Source organism: Scyliorhinus torazame, chromosome 8 (assembly GCF_047496885.1).
Source record: "Scyliorhinus torazame isolate Kashiwa2021f chromosome 8, sScyTor2.1, whole genome shotgun sequence".
Taxonomy (NCBI): domain Eukaryota; kingdom Metazoa; phylum Chordata; class Chondrichthyes; order Carcharhiniformes; family Scyliorhinidae; genus Scyliorhinus; species Scyliorhinus torazame.
In genome coordinates, this window is record NC_092714.1 from 232,203,897 (window position 1) to 232,218,247 (window position 14,351).

General features: G+C 39.5%; 1 protein-coding gene across 6 annotated transcripts in view; it reads right to left on the reverse strand.

Moving 5' to 3' along the window:
- The window catches only part of LOC140428447 (zinc finger and BTB domain-containing protein 46-like), a 105,942-nt gene that overhangs the window by 13,621 nt on the left and 77,970 nt on the right, over positions 1 to 14,351 (reverse strand). For 4 of the 6 annotated variants that reach the window (XM_072514906.1, XM_072514910.1, XM_072514904.1 and 1 more), the window contains 2 exons: positions 13,785 to 13,951; positions 13,432 to 13,495 (listed from right to left, as the gene is read on the reverse strand). The exons of 1 other annotated variant lie outside the window; for it this stretch is intronic. In XM_072514906.1, the coding sequence (XP_072371007.1) occupies positions 13,432 to 13,495; positions 13,785 to 13,951 (231 nt within the window). Of the gene's footprint in view, positions 1 to 9,985; positions 13,354 to 13,431; positions 13,496 to 13,784; positions 13,952 to 14,351 lie in introns of those variants that run through there. One more of the 6 variants, XM_072514909.1, reaches the window with a different exon arrangement.

Here is a 14,351-nt window from a genome sequence, read left to right on the forward strand (position 1 = left end):
GCAAATGAGATGACCAATGGGTCATGACAAAAGGTCATCTGGACTCGGGACATTAGCTCTTTTCTCTCCCTACAGATGCTATCAGACCTGCTGAGGTGTTCCAGCATTTTCTCTTTTGGTTTCAGATTCCAGCATCCGCAGTAATTTGCTTTTATTTTGACCAATGGGTTAATTATTTTAGTGGGTTGAGGGAGGAAATGTTGGTTCAGACACAGCAAAAATTTATCCACCTGTATTACCAGGTGATCTTTATGGTCCAATTCAAAGTACACCATTTACCATCTCATCCAAAAGACTCACCAATGCAGCACAACCTCAGAGCTCCCTGTATGTATCAGTTAACTTGGTACTGACTCCAAGAATCAGAGGCAGAGTGCTACCAACTGAGTCAAACTGACATTATGTAATGCATAATCATGTATTAGAAAGGCTGAAAGTTGTAATGTGAGTGAACAAAGTGGAACTTCAGGAGTTTAGCATCAGTTCAAAATGACAGATTAGAAGATAAATCAGGTCATATTGGAAGGGGTAACTGCAACCAAAAGGTATTGTTTACTGGCTTTAATCATTTTGACTTGGGCATGTCTAGCATGTCAAAATGTTTTTGTAAGTTTATCTGCGGATGTCAAGGAACATTAATGCAAGCAAGATCCTAACTGGTTCGATTTATGACATTTTGTTTTAGAGTAAAGAAAATCTTGAGGATGCTTTTAAAACTATTCTAAAAGTGAGGCTATCAAGTTCTAATTGACTTAATTATTACATCAAGCGTGCAGCTTTCATTTCAATATACTATTTTTAAAAATAAGTTTAAAGTGCTCAATTCATTTTTTTTCCAATTAAGGGGCAATTTAGCATGGTCAATCCACCTTCCCTGCACATCTTTTTAGGTTGTGGATGTGAGACCCACTTAGTCACGGGGAGAATGTGCAAAATCCAAGGGACAGTGATCCAGGCCAGGATCGAACCCGGGTATTTAAATGCACTACTGACTGTAAACAATGCATAGATAATAATGCCAAAGCATTCACTGCTATCCAGAAATCCAATTAAAATATATCAGAAACAGTTACTTGGAATTTTAGGAATATACACAAGTAGGCTTACATTTACACTGCAATGAAGTTACTGTGAAAAGCCACTAGTCGCCACATTCCGGCGCCTGTTCGGGTACACTGAGGGAGAATTCAGAAGGTCCAATTCATCTAACTGCATGTCTTTCGGGACTTGTGGGAGGAAACCCATGCAGACACAGGGAGAACATGCAGACTCCACACAGACAGTGACCCAAGCCGGGAATCGAACCTGGGTCCCTGGAGCTGTGAAGCAACAATGCTACCCACTGTGTTACCGTGCCGCCCAAACACTAGGTGCTGTAGAGATGTGTTATATTTCAACATTGGAAATCTAAATATATAAGCATTTTAGCTGCTTCTGTAACAGTGAAATTGGAAGATGCTTTTGCACCCAACATGTCAACTGTGAAATCATGAGGGACCAAAACACATGACAGAGGTAAAAAGATACACCATACTGCCACATTTCAGAGACAGCTGATCACTAAGTGGCTGGATTAAATAATTCCTAATTCTACTATTCACCAAGTTTTAATGCATTATTTTGCAATTACAACTACATTTAAGTGAAAAAGTGTTAATTTGATGATTTGTAATATGCGGCAGGTTACTTAGATGTGTTGTACCCTCTGTCAAACTTGTCCAGGGATTATGATTCAATTTAAATCCACAAGTATTTGGAAATGTGTGAACAGTTTAACTTGAAATAGGCCTTGACTAATTTGCACCACTTCCATACCATGTTACTCACTTCATGTATTCAACTGATATAAAATTGAAGGTACTAAAAATACTGTATCCTTGAAAGCAAAACATGAATTTTTCACAGAAATGTAAAACGGTTACTTTGGTAATTCTGTCTTAACAGATTGTCTCCAAACTATCACCTACTCAAACAGGACAACATCTCAAGCTGCCAACAGGAAAACAAAAACAAATAGCCAAAATCAGGGTTACTATTATACAACAGTTCCAGAAATATCCAAATAAACTTTCTATTGTAAATCAAAGGAAGTTTGGTATGTGCTTCATTTTATAATTTATTAGGGATTAATAACTTACTGGAATTATGCTTGTATATAATTTTACTCAAGCTACCAGTATATACAGATACCAAGAAAATCAGAATGATTGAAGTAAACATCGATCTTGCTTAATTTCTAGTCTAATTTCCAAAATCCTTGTCTGAAGCACTTAGCACTATTTCCAAAGTCAAATTTGGAGCAGTTTTAGAATTGGAAGAACATTCAAAGATGCCACTCCGAAGCTGACTGGATCGTACTGAAATTTACCTCCAAAAATGAGCAACTACCAGTTAAAAGCCATTCAGCTGGTAAAGTATGTCAACTTTAAGTAAAAGGACTACTATTCTTTACAGTTGATTCCTGAAAGCTGTAATGTCACTTCACCTAGACCTCGACAGTTCTCTAGAGTTTTCTCAATATAGACTTCAATCTTGAATCAAAGATAACTTGCAAAGCACAAACACTATCCAATACAATGTACCATAGCAACTAATCCACAGGACTAGCTTTTCCCAAAAGTTACAGGAACAGCGGAGTAAGCAACATGCACATAAGCCATAGTTACAAAAACACTGACATTTCTTAAGAGAATAAAACATCCGTTTCGCAAGACTACAAACAGCATTTTGCTGGAGCGGGGCATTTCACGTCATATGCAGCTAAACTATTTGCTCAAATAAAAATTGTGGCACAACATGATTGATGTGCAAGCCGATGGTGGAGTGGTGAGGGAAGTGGTCATCTAGAAAATAGTTAATGGTGTGATTAACTGTATGCCTCCTTAAATTGAGAATTAAGAATGGAGAAAGCAAACGATGAACAGAGAAGGATGAATTAGAGTGACTTAATTAAGAGGAAAATAAGGTACGGAAATAAATATAAAAGAGAAGGAAAGACTAGGTTAAGAGGAAAAAAAGGTGGAGGAAAAAGAATAAACAAAATCTTACTTTATTGAAAATCTCCAACAATTGACTACATATAGGAATGAGGTTGAACACTTTAAAACCATTCCAATAATGGAATAACGAGGTTGATAGAGTGTCCATGCAATGGCAGTTTTCAAACAAGGTATTTACAGTCAGTTACCAGACTTAACATTCTCAAGTTTAATCGGTATGGTCATTTGTGAAAATCCAGAAACTCTTAAAAATAACTCATGGAAGCCCATGAGTGAGATGCTAATTGTGCAAAGCAAAGGACAGAGCAGCACAAATTGACCAGCTCGTTCTAGAGATTCAGAGTTTACGGCTATCTTCTAATCCCCCTGTACTTGCTGGCTGGTTGGCCCAATAATGATGACATGCATCATTAACATGACATTACGTTTCCATCAAGATCCAACCCAATGTTGCTCCACACTGGGGGGAGGGGGGAAAGAGAGAGAGAGAGGGGGGAGGGGAGAGAAACAAGGTGCATTGTGGGGTGGGGGTGGGGGTGGGGGGGAGACCAGGGCGCAGGGTTGTAAAATCCCACCCATTGTTTTTCTTGAAAGAGGAAACATTTCCCCAACCGTTGCAATTTCTTGTGTAAGGAAATCTCATTTCCCTTGGCACCTTTGCCCTCCCTCTTGAATAGGAACGTATCTCTGGCAGAGTTGGGTGAGGGGAAGATTTCAGGCATTTACGGCCAGATCCTTTCAGTTGAGCAGGCTCTATTGGATGAGGTGAAGAGGAAGTGGGAGGGTGAGCTGGGTCTAGTTTTTAATTGGGGGGGGGGAAGTGATGGAGTGAGGCTCTTCAACCTCATTAGCTAGGCTCAGCTTGATTAAGTTCAACGATGTGCACAAGGCGCATCTGACCAAGACGAGGAGGAGTGACCTTTTTATCTCAGGGGTGGTGAATAGGTGCAAACGTTGTTCTTGGGGGCCGACAAATCATACCCATATGTTCTGGCTGCGTCCGAAACCTACACGCTTCTGGGTCTCCTTCTTTAAGACCATTATGTCAGGGATTCTTGATATCGAGCTGGAGCCTTGTCCACTGGAGGCCATTTCGGGCTTTTCGTCTCGCCAGTGGTGTAGTGGGTGTGAAGGCCTTTGCCTCGTTGATAGCCCAGAGGAGAGTTCTGCGGGGGTGGAGATCTCCTACTCTGCCCAGTGCCTCAATAGGGTGACCTATTGCAGTTCCTATATCTAGAGAATGTCAAGTACACCATTAGAGGGTTGACAGTAGGATTCTACTCGAGATGGCAGCTATTCATTTCCTTTTTCAGAAAGTTAGTCACCGTCAGCTGCTTAGGGGGGCAGGGGCATTTAGTTTTTAAGTTTTATGTTGAAGGGTTGGGTTCACTGGGGCTGTTAATTATTGATTGTGCTTTTCGTGTGTTGTACCTTTATGCATTTGTCATTTAGTGTGGCATTACTTTGTTATAATGAAAATATTTTCAATAAAATAATAGTTTTAAGAAAATAACATCTCTCCAACCCTCGCAAAAAGGTGAATTATGGGATGCATAATACACTTGTTTATTGAATTAAATTTTATTAGTTTAAACACCTACCAACTGGAAACTAATATAATAGAAATGCACTTTGCAAAACAAACTTTGCACCTAGTGCTAAACCTTCACAATCCCTACGAACTTAGAAGAGCAATCAAAATACCAGTTTGAAATTTATTCCTGGTTCCCAATTCTTTCGAGATTCAGAATACCAATATTATAGGAAAAAACGAACAGAATAGATTCTGTACCATTAATATTTGATGGATTAATGATAACACGATGCATACGAGATGGAGACATTGCTAACTGCAAGAACTAGGCAGGGGGTTAAAATAAATTCTCCCTTTCACAAGTATTTCACACCACACTACTTGGATGTTATGTACTAGCAGCAACAGCACAGCGATGCAGCAGGAGATTTACCTCTGCCTTGATAATGGTTTAAGGCATCAAAAAGGAAACAATAAATCATTTCACCAGTAATGATACGCTTGTGTATTTCACTCAAGCAACTGCATAATGCATACATTCTTACACAAATAATTTAACAGCTTTTCCACAGTAAAGTCCTTAGCTACTAGCAAATCACTCTTCCAATGTTTAAGCTGGTTTATTTATTAAGCAGTTCAGCAATAGGTCAGAACTCCCAGCAGTTCCATTCCTATGTTGTTAGCTGATCTTACATGGGATGAGTATAGAACTATCATAATAGGTCTCTGGATCCCTGGGTGGAAAGACATGGGGATGGAAGCAGAGCATAATTGCCATCTAATGTCCCTTACCAGAATGAATATGAGGGGACAATGGATTATAAAAAAGCTTGCTGGAACAAGCCCGCCCGATGGCCTCTGACCATCAACCACTATCCCCCACCTCACTCCCCATCCACCTCTCTGCTGCAGGGTTGAACTGATGAGTCTTATTCACAGATGCAGCCTTCAAGAATACTCCATCTTCTAATGGATGGAACTATTAACAATTGACACATTCTCACTCATTTCTCCTTTTATGAAAAATCTTTCTCCAATAAAAAGATAATGCAAAAACCCTACCATTAACCAAGAGAAAACAGCCAATCGGCGTATATTCGCACAAAGGAAGATGGATGTGGTTGCTGAAGACCAATCATCACAGCCCAGGACATCGCTACAGGGGTTCCACGAGGTAATACCTTAACCAAAACCATTTTCAGCTGATTCATCAAATGACCTTCTTCCATCATAAGGTCAGAAGTGGCTATGATCGCTGATGACTGCACAGTCGGTGATCAGTACGATTCGAAGCTCCCCAGATAATGAAGCAGTCTATGTCCAGATGCATAAAGACCTGGACAACATTCAGGCTTGCGCTGATTAGCATTACTGAAGTGCCAGGTAACATCCATCCCCAATAAGAGAGAATTGAACCATCACTCCTTGACATGTGCCATTACCATTGGTGCAACACCCACCATGAACATCACTAACCAGAAACGTAATTGAAACAGTCATATAAATATTGTGGCTACAAGAGTAGATCATAGGCCAGGAATTCTGTGATGCATATCTTATATGCTGACTCTCTGTCTGCCATGACGTGAGTCAGTGGTGTGATGGAATACTCTGCCATTTGCCTGGATGAGTGCAATGACTCTCAACAACATTCCGGAACAAATTATTGATCAGCACCCCATCCATTGTCTCATTCACTCCTATTACGGCTGATGCAAAGTGGCAGCAGTGTGCACCATATACAAGATGCACTACAGCAACTCTCACAACCTCCATCAACAACTTTCCAAATTCATGATATGCTTGCTAGAAGGACAAGGGCAGCAGATGCATATGAACACTAGCACCTGTGAGTACCCCACCAAGCTACACACCATCCTAACTTGGAAATATATTCGTGTCCCTTCACTGTAACTGGTCAATACCCTGTAACTCTACACCACATGGACAGCAATGGTTCAAAAAGGTAGCTCACCAGCTCCTTCTGAAGGACAATTCAGGATGAACAGAAAATGCTGGCCTTACCAGCGACACTGAGCCCATGGATGAATTAACAAGCTGGAGTTATCTTTCATGCTCCATAGTGCCAAATTACTGCTGTAATATTACTGCTGAAAACAATTCAACACGCAACAAATAGCCAGCTTGCACTAACTAGCCATTTATTTAGACCAATAACAAGCTGGCAGTGTTTATAAACTACTGATAAAACCAAGAAAAGATTGGGCAATGAAAAGCAGGAAACAAGTCCTGAACAAACACAGCTAAGATCAATTATATTTGATACACTTACTTGTGATTCAGTTGTAGGCATAGATTGTAAAACTTTTTTTTGAATGTGTTTTGAAGTTGCGTGAAAGTAGCGGAAACCAGGGAAAGGGTTTTGGATTAATGGTATATGCTGGGGGTGGCCGATAAGAGGTAAAACTATGAATGAAAGCTGATTTTAGGAATGGAGGTCTTATTTTATTTAAAGGGTGGTGGGGCTGTAGCCACCTGGGTTGGCCAATTCCCGACGTAAAATGGAGAACAGCAAAGGCTGAAGGGAAATTCAGCCAACACAGGCAGAAACTAGCAGATGCAAGTATTGTGTATTAGACTCTGCAAAAGCCCAGACAGCATCAATACCAGCAACCATCGGCATAATAATGTAGCAGCCATCTACATACTAATGAGCGATCCCCGGGAACAATCGAAACATTGAAGGTAAACAAGACCAAGCCAGACTCCTCGGCGCCAGCAGGAGCCAACACAAAAGAGGTTAACGGACACCTAAAGACCGCCCAACGATCAGGGAACCGCTCCAGCATTGGAGAAATCGAACCAAGCGATTGGAACGAAGTCCAATCACTTGAAACCAGGTACGGGGTCCGCCCCGAAGGGTGGGAAGCTCCTGGGGACTGTAAAGTAAAGCCCCCAAGTTCAAATCATCCTTCTTGACAGGGTCACTCAGCAACGCGGACCAACCCTTGACAGTGACCTGTCCAGCTGCCTCCAAAGAACATAAGTCTCAAGTCAACGCTCGCTACAAGATAGGCACTCCTAGCTACCAGTCCATACCAGCTATGAATCGTGCAGACTCAGAACCCGAACGAAAGGCCATTTGTTCCCCTGACCTGGTGGGCCAGTCCGAAGCTAAGTATAGGCCTGTTAGTTATAGAAATAGCTTAGAAAGTAGAGTTTATGCATGAATAGCGATTTACGGTGTATAATAAATGTGCTTTGATTTGAATCGTACTAATTGGTGTATTGAGTTATTGATCATTACTTGAACTTGAACCTCGTGGTGGTATCATAAAGATACCTGGCGACTCTAGAGCAAAGGTTATAAAACAGAGCCAATTGAACCAACCAAAAGTTAGCAATAGGGCCTACAAAGTTATGCTGATTTTATGAAACTAACCCAGAAAATTTAACATGGGAAGTTTGTTGTAATGAAATTATGATTTATTGATATAGTCTTTAGTGTTGAGTTTACGCTTCTGACACAATCAGGAAGTTGTGCCCTAAATACACTCTAAATAGCACCGCCAGGTTAGGCTGCAGTTCCAAGTTTATGCGAAAAGTCATTTGCATAATCAAACAAAGTCTTTCATGAGGCTACATAAATATTAAAATAGAATGTAATTGTTTATTTCCTTCCATTAAAAAGCACTGTAATGGTAACATGGCAGGGTTTGGTTACTACAGCTGAATGGATTTGCCACAAAAAAATAAAATGTCCAGCTATTCCACTTGTAAAGATGTTTTACAAATACCAAATTATTAATTTTTTTTTTTAATACACTGATCCTGTTTTAAATTCTCTGATCTGGTTACAGTGAATGCGCAAAAATTCTAATCTGCTTAACAAGTTGACTAATTAAAGTTGGTATTCGGCTCTTTTAACTGTACATTTTGATAATTAAACATGATACTTTAAATATGAACCAATTTTGTCCTTTTCACATGCTGATGGCCCCGTTACACATTTCCAGGTACAAACTCAAGTGGATCCTATAAAATAGGAAAGCATAATCTTTCACATCCCAGCGTACTCATGGAATACCATTTGTGATCCAACACAGTAAAGGCTTCAACTTTCCTGACTTATTTTAAAAACAGCTTAACACATTCACAGATAGCTGCTTTAAAAATATGACTGCAACGGATCAAATAACCTTGGATGAAGTGATCCAAGATTTTTGTCCAAAATTTGAAGCTCCACAAGTGCTTGGGTTGTGGGCATATGAAACTTAAATCCATGTTCTTACCAACTTGAATACATCTCAAGTTGCTGATGCTCACAGATCTTGGCATTCTGATTCAGGCTTTATTGCTGCATTAAGTTATCAGTGCTATAAAGATGGCCTTTCCCGAACACCACGTCCTCAAAATGCAAAGAGGAAAACTCAGTGAATTAGAAATAGAGGTGCACGGGTGCATTTCCTGGACTCAGGGGTTGCAAATGAGCCAACGGCCAGAGCTTAGACACACCTGCCTTGCATCATGAAATTAATTTTAAAGACGTATGAGAGGTCGAGATGGCATTTATAATCTTATGGATAGGGATTTTAAATCCATGAATAGCTAATATAGGTACATAGGAAATATGAGCAGACCCCCCACCCCAGCCTGCTCTGCCACTCTGAGACTGTGGTCAATTCCCGACCTCAACATCACCTTCCCTCACAATCCACATCCCTTAATATCTTACTATCTAGAACTCAGCTTTATCTTAAACATACTCTCATAACAGCTCTCAGGTCAAGAACTCCAAAGATTTTGCATCCTCTGGAGATACTATACCTTATTCGGAGACTTTTCACTCACCCACCCCCAGCCCCTCAAAAACCCTCAAGAAAATAGGACCAGTCAATTTCTAAAGAACTAAAGATGACGGAAACAAGCTCGTATTTATATTCACTCCCTCAGTGAGTCCCAAAGCATCATATATTGACTAAGAAAACAGAGAAAAGATGATTTTTCTTCGGCCAAACTAATGTTTGGGAAGTTAAAATATTTTTCTAGGTGCTCCTCGTAGAAAATCCTTGCTCAGAACATGTTTAAACAAAAATTCTGCAAATGGTACAATAACAGGACTTCTGCAACCACCAAAAGGAGGCAATAGAGACGATGTTGAGACTAATGCATTTTCATTTCGACCTGCATCAAAAAGCAGGGATGCACAGATGATTAAACCGAGCAGTATTGGTGGCTCAGCATTAATCTTGGTTTATTAACCCGTCACAACTCCAAATTTCAGATTGTGGAAATCCACTGAAGAACACAGTATTAAGTTACAACTTAAACAGCTCTAGTATTTACACAAATGTTGAAATGCTAACAGGAGGGAGCCAAATCCTGATCTAAAAAAATATTAGCATGTGGTTACAACTGGTTTTCCTGTTCTTTAACTGGAAGAAACAATTTACACTGGACAAAAATAGAAACTCAACACATTTCATCGGTTGGTGGTATCTAAATTTTATTGAATTCAAAGCAACTCAAAACAATGTGATCAAATATATCAGTGTACTATGCAGCAACATATAATTTGCTATTTCTACAAAAATAAAGGTAATACAACATTACACCTTTTGTGAAGACATGTAGAGAATTCCATAATAATATACATGAACCTACAATCGAGTGACATTGCAGTTACAAATAGCCTCTATATTTTTCTGTCTTGAACAAATCAAGTGCATAGCCATAAGTAAAGCAGTCTCCAAATCACATCATGAAGATCAACATTGCAAATATTGTAATTAAAAACTAACTTAGCGAAACTGTACAAAATTACAGTTCACAATTTAAAAAGCAGGATGTTAGCATAAGCAGTTCTAGAACAAAATGTATGAGTCAACATGAAATTTACAAAACGTAATATATACTCAATAAGAAATACTCAATGAACGCAACAGCTGTAGATATATATGTCACGTTCAAAGTAAACTACTATTTAATTATTTTATTTGTTTGGGTAGCTGAAGAAATACTTTTCAGCATTATGAATCGAAAGAGGTGGTAGCTCATCCTTTTCTTTGGTGGCACTAGACAGAGACGAGAGCTTCCCAGTAGAAGAGTATTTCATCTCTTGTCACATTGACAAAAGGGTGTGCACTCATTCTGTCATTGCAGTGACAGGAAGAAGAGCATAATAGATATTCCATTTAAGAAATTGATATAAGGGAAGCTTCTGTAGGTCAAAGAAGCTAATTAAAAGAGTAAAATAATGTAATTTTGCATTAATAAATAGCCAGAAGCCCAGTTACATGGGATCAACATTCTTCAAATAATGTACTTCTAGCTGTGTAAAGAAACTGAATGCATAATACATCGGCAGTTCATTTAAATTGACAACTTGCTGGTGCCTATATTGTAATCTTTGAGTCACGAACTTCTGTAAAAGTATTGTTTAACACACTTTTACATAAACTAAAATATGCATCACGGAGATCAAAAGTGAACATTTCAGAAAAGAAAATCACTTTTAGTCCAAAACCTCGGATTTAGCAAGAAAAACATAACCAAGCTGGTTTTCATAAGGGGCGCAGATCATGTTAAGTTCTGGTACTCACCACCCACATCAAAAATGGCTTCCAAAAGAACCTGGAAGACAGGTGTGGTGCTGCTAGACCACCTGGTTGCCGATTATACAATGTGACACGCTGTTCTGCTCCTAAAGCTATTCGGAGTGCTTCCAACCTGGGTCAAGACAGGTGAAACCCTCCTTCACAACAGACAATTTAGAATCCATCTTGGACATGGGTGGAGTGCATGGAGTAGACGGGCTAGCACAGGACTCAACGTTAGCTTCCACACTACTCAACATATATACAAATGACCTGCCAAGAATCACATCCCGTAAGTTCATATCTGTTGTGCCATCCAAGCCCTATTCTTCTGCACCCAGGATCAGTTCCTTAACAAAGACGTTACACAGTTGACAGATGATTGCAACATGTGGCATCTGGCACTAAATCCCTCTAAAACCCAAATCCAGTGTATTCCACCTCCATGTTGCCACTGTCAACAAAGAATTGCCTACCCATATGGATGGTCAGAGACGAAAGCACGAACCCAACCCAATATACTTGGAAGTCACTCTAGATAGGACTCTGCCCTTTTGAGAACACCTGAAGAAAACTGTTGAGGTCAAAAACAGAAACAGGCTAACTAAACTTACTGGAACTATGTGTAGTGCAAATTACACAACACTCCGGACCTCAGCACTTGCTCTATCATACTCTGCAGCAGAGTACTGTGCACCTATCTGGCACAGGTCATCACATAAGCATCTTGTTGACACCCAATTGAATGTAACAATGAACAGCATATCCAGAATTGTCCGCTCAACAGCCCTCCTCATCTTCCTCTCCTCACAAACATCACTCCCCCACACATCTGCCAACTGACTAAAATCTAAGCTAGTCGAAAATATCCATGATGCACTTCACTTCAATGCACCTACTGCCCGCCTTCGATCGTGGGGTCCCATACGGAGTAATCTCCTCGGGTCAGTGTACCAGCAGACATCCTTTGGAGCAATGAATGGGAAATCATGGGAAATCACTAATAAGCTGCCTGTGACAAACCCCACCTGTCAAATGGCGGGCTTTGATCTTCCACAGTGAGAGTGGTCCTGGCTAAACAAGTCAGGGTCTGTGTACAGCCAATCTCCACCGCTGCAGCCTCTTATGCACTTATGGAGAGACACAAACAATGCTGTATATTACCGAGGAGTGTCCCTTCTACAGACAAAGTGGCGGTGAATAACCTAATGAGGCAGCGATTACTTGATTTACATTTGCTAAATAGATAAAAAATAATTCTCAAGTACATAGAATTTTGCACAACATTCAATGTAAAATATATATCCATTTCTAGCCACTACACATTCATATTTTTTTTAAATGCCTAGTAATCTAAAAGAGTAACTTTGCTCTACAAAGCCAATGTGCTACAAGTGCAAAGAATGCACAGTGGGAAAAGAATAATCGAGTTCTATTAATAAGATTTGAAAAGGCCTGATTAGATGCACGAGTAACAAAATATAATATACTCTGTATACATGTTGAGGACTTATCAAAGTGTTAATTATGCAAGAGTAACATCTAAATCGTTATACATTAAATTATTCTGACAATTCAATTTCACTGGGCTGTGAATTGGAGAGTTGTTGGATAGTGCCAAGCACTGGCGTATCATCATAACATTCAAGCTGCTCCTCAATTTTTAGGACATCACTATCTAAAAGTTGGTCAGGAAGTTCAATATCTCCCTGCGCACTATCCTGATAGCAAATTCTCATGTGATTCATTAGATTTTTCTGTATACCAAAACTCTTTCCACAGTTACTACACACAAAAGCACGCTCACATGAATGCACAGATGCTACATGACGATTTAGATCAGTTCTATCACGGAAGGATTTCAGGCAAAATGAACAGTGCAGGTTTTTGCGTTTGCAGTGGACAGTTTTCTCATGACGTTCGGCATTTGACTTCAACGTGAAGCTGGCAGGGCACCTTGGGCAACGGTATCGCAAAGCTTGCCCAGGAAACACATGGATGCCTGTGGTTATAAGGGTCGGCCTTAGATAATCGGAAGGATCAACTGGCAGCATCATTAATGCATGTCGATACTCATGCGCTCTATGTTTTTCAGGGCTGTTAAACCCTAATTTACAGAATCTACAGGTCAACTCATCTTGATGCCAATTTGTGACTGGCAATGGGAAACTGTAATCCTTTAAAACTTTGGCTGGAATGAATCTGGCCCCCATTTTTGGATCTTCACCTTTCAAGACATCTGTGGCAATGTTGGCATCAAGGCCTTAGAAAAGGAAATTCATGTATTAGATTTGTTTCCAAAGGGGAAAAAATATGCAAGTTAAAACAATGCTGACATTACCTGAATTGGAATTTTCATACGTCCTCGACACGGTCAGGGTTCCCTCTGTACTATCTAACTTGATCTGAAATTGCAAAATGGCACAAGTTAACACATGAACTGTGATTTTTACTTGTGAAAAATACAGAAAGGTGACATCATTTTTAAAAATTACATTACTTTAAATGAAATGCAACTTTTACTGATGTAGGTGTTTAAAAATAATCAAGATGTAAAATGTTTAATAGAGCTAAAATCCTCCTATTTATACAAATTAACAGCCCCCTTCCTGAATTATTTACATTTTAACAATCCTTTAAATCATAAATCTCTTTTTCATTTTAATGGCTCACAGAGTGGCCTTTGATTCTTACCTGCGATGGTGAGTCAGTTGGTTTATGTGACATTTGTTCAGGAAAAATTTCGTCATATTGCAACACCCGAGAAGGACTCTGCTCTGGAAATTGGGAAGTCAGTGGAGACAAATCTCTTGGTTGGAAATCATGTGCATCTTCTGCATGATTCAAGTTATTTCCGGGCCCTGAGGAACACAGGAAACGAGTCTCACCCACGTAAACTAGCACCAGCTGGCTTTCGACAAAAAAGAAACGCACTGCAGTAAAGTGTCTTTCTGTTTCTCTTCTGCCAGTCAGAAAGAGGAAAGGAGATCCTCAAGTTTGAAAAGAATTGCCCATAGCTTCAAAAAACTAAGTAACTTCAAGAAAGTAATCAAGGTGTTCAAGGTTATTTCTTTGAATGACCAAACATACTACGTTGTTGTTCATGTTAACGAACACAAATTGACAAGTTCAATTTACCAATATAGCCAGAAATACAAATTCTTACAATATCATGAATTTTCTTTACAAAGTGAGTTACCAACATTATACATCAATGATTTGCAGTTGAAGTAAGCTTTGTATTGCAACAATATTCCAGTA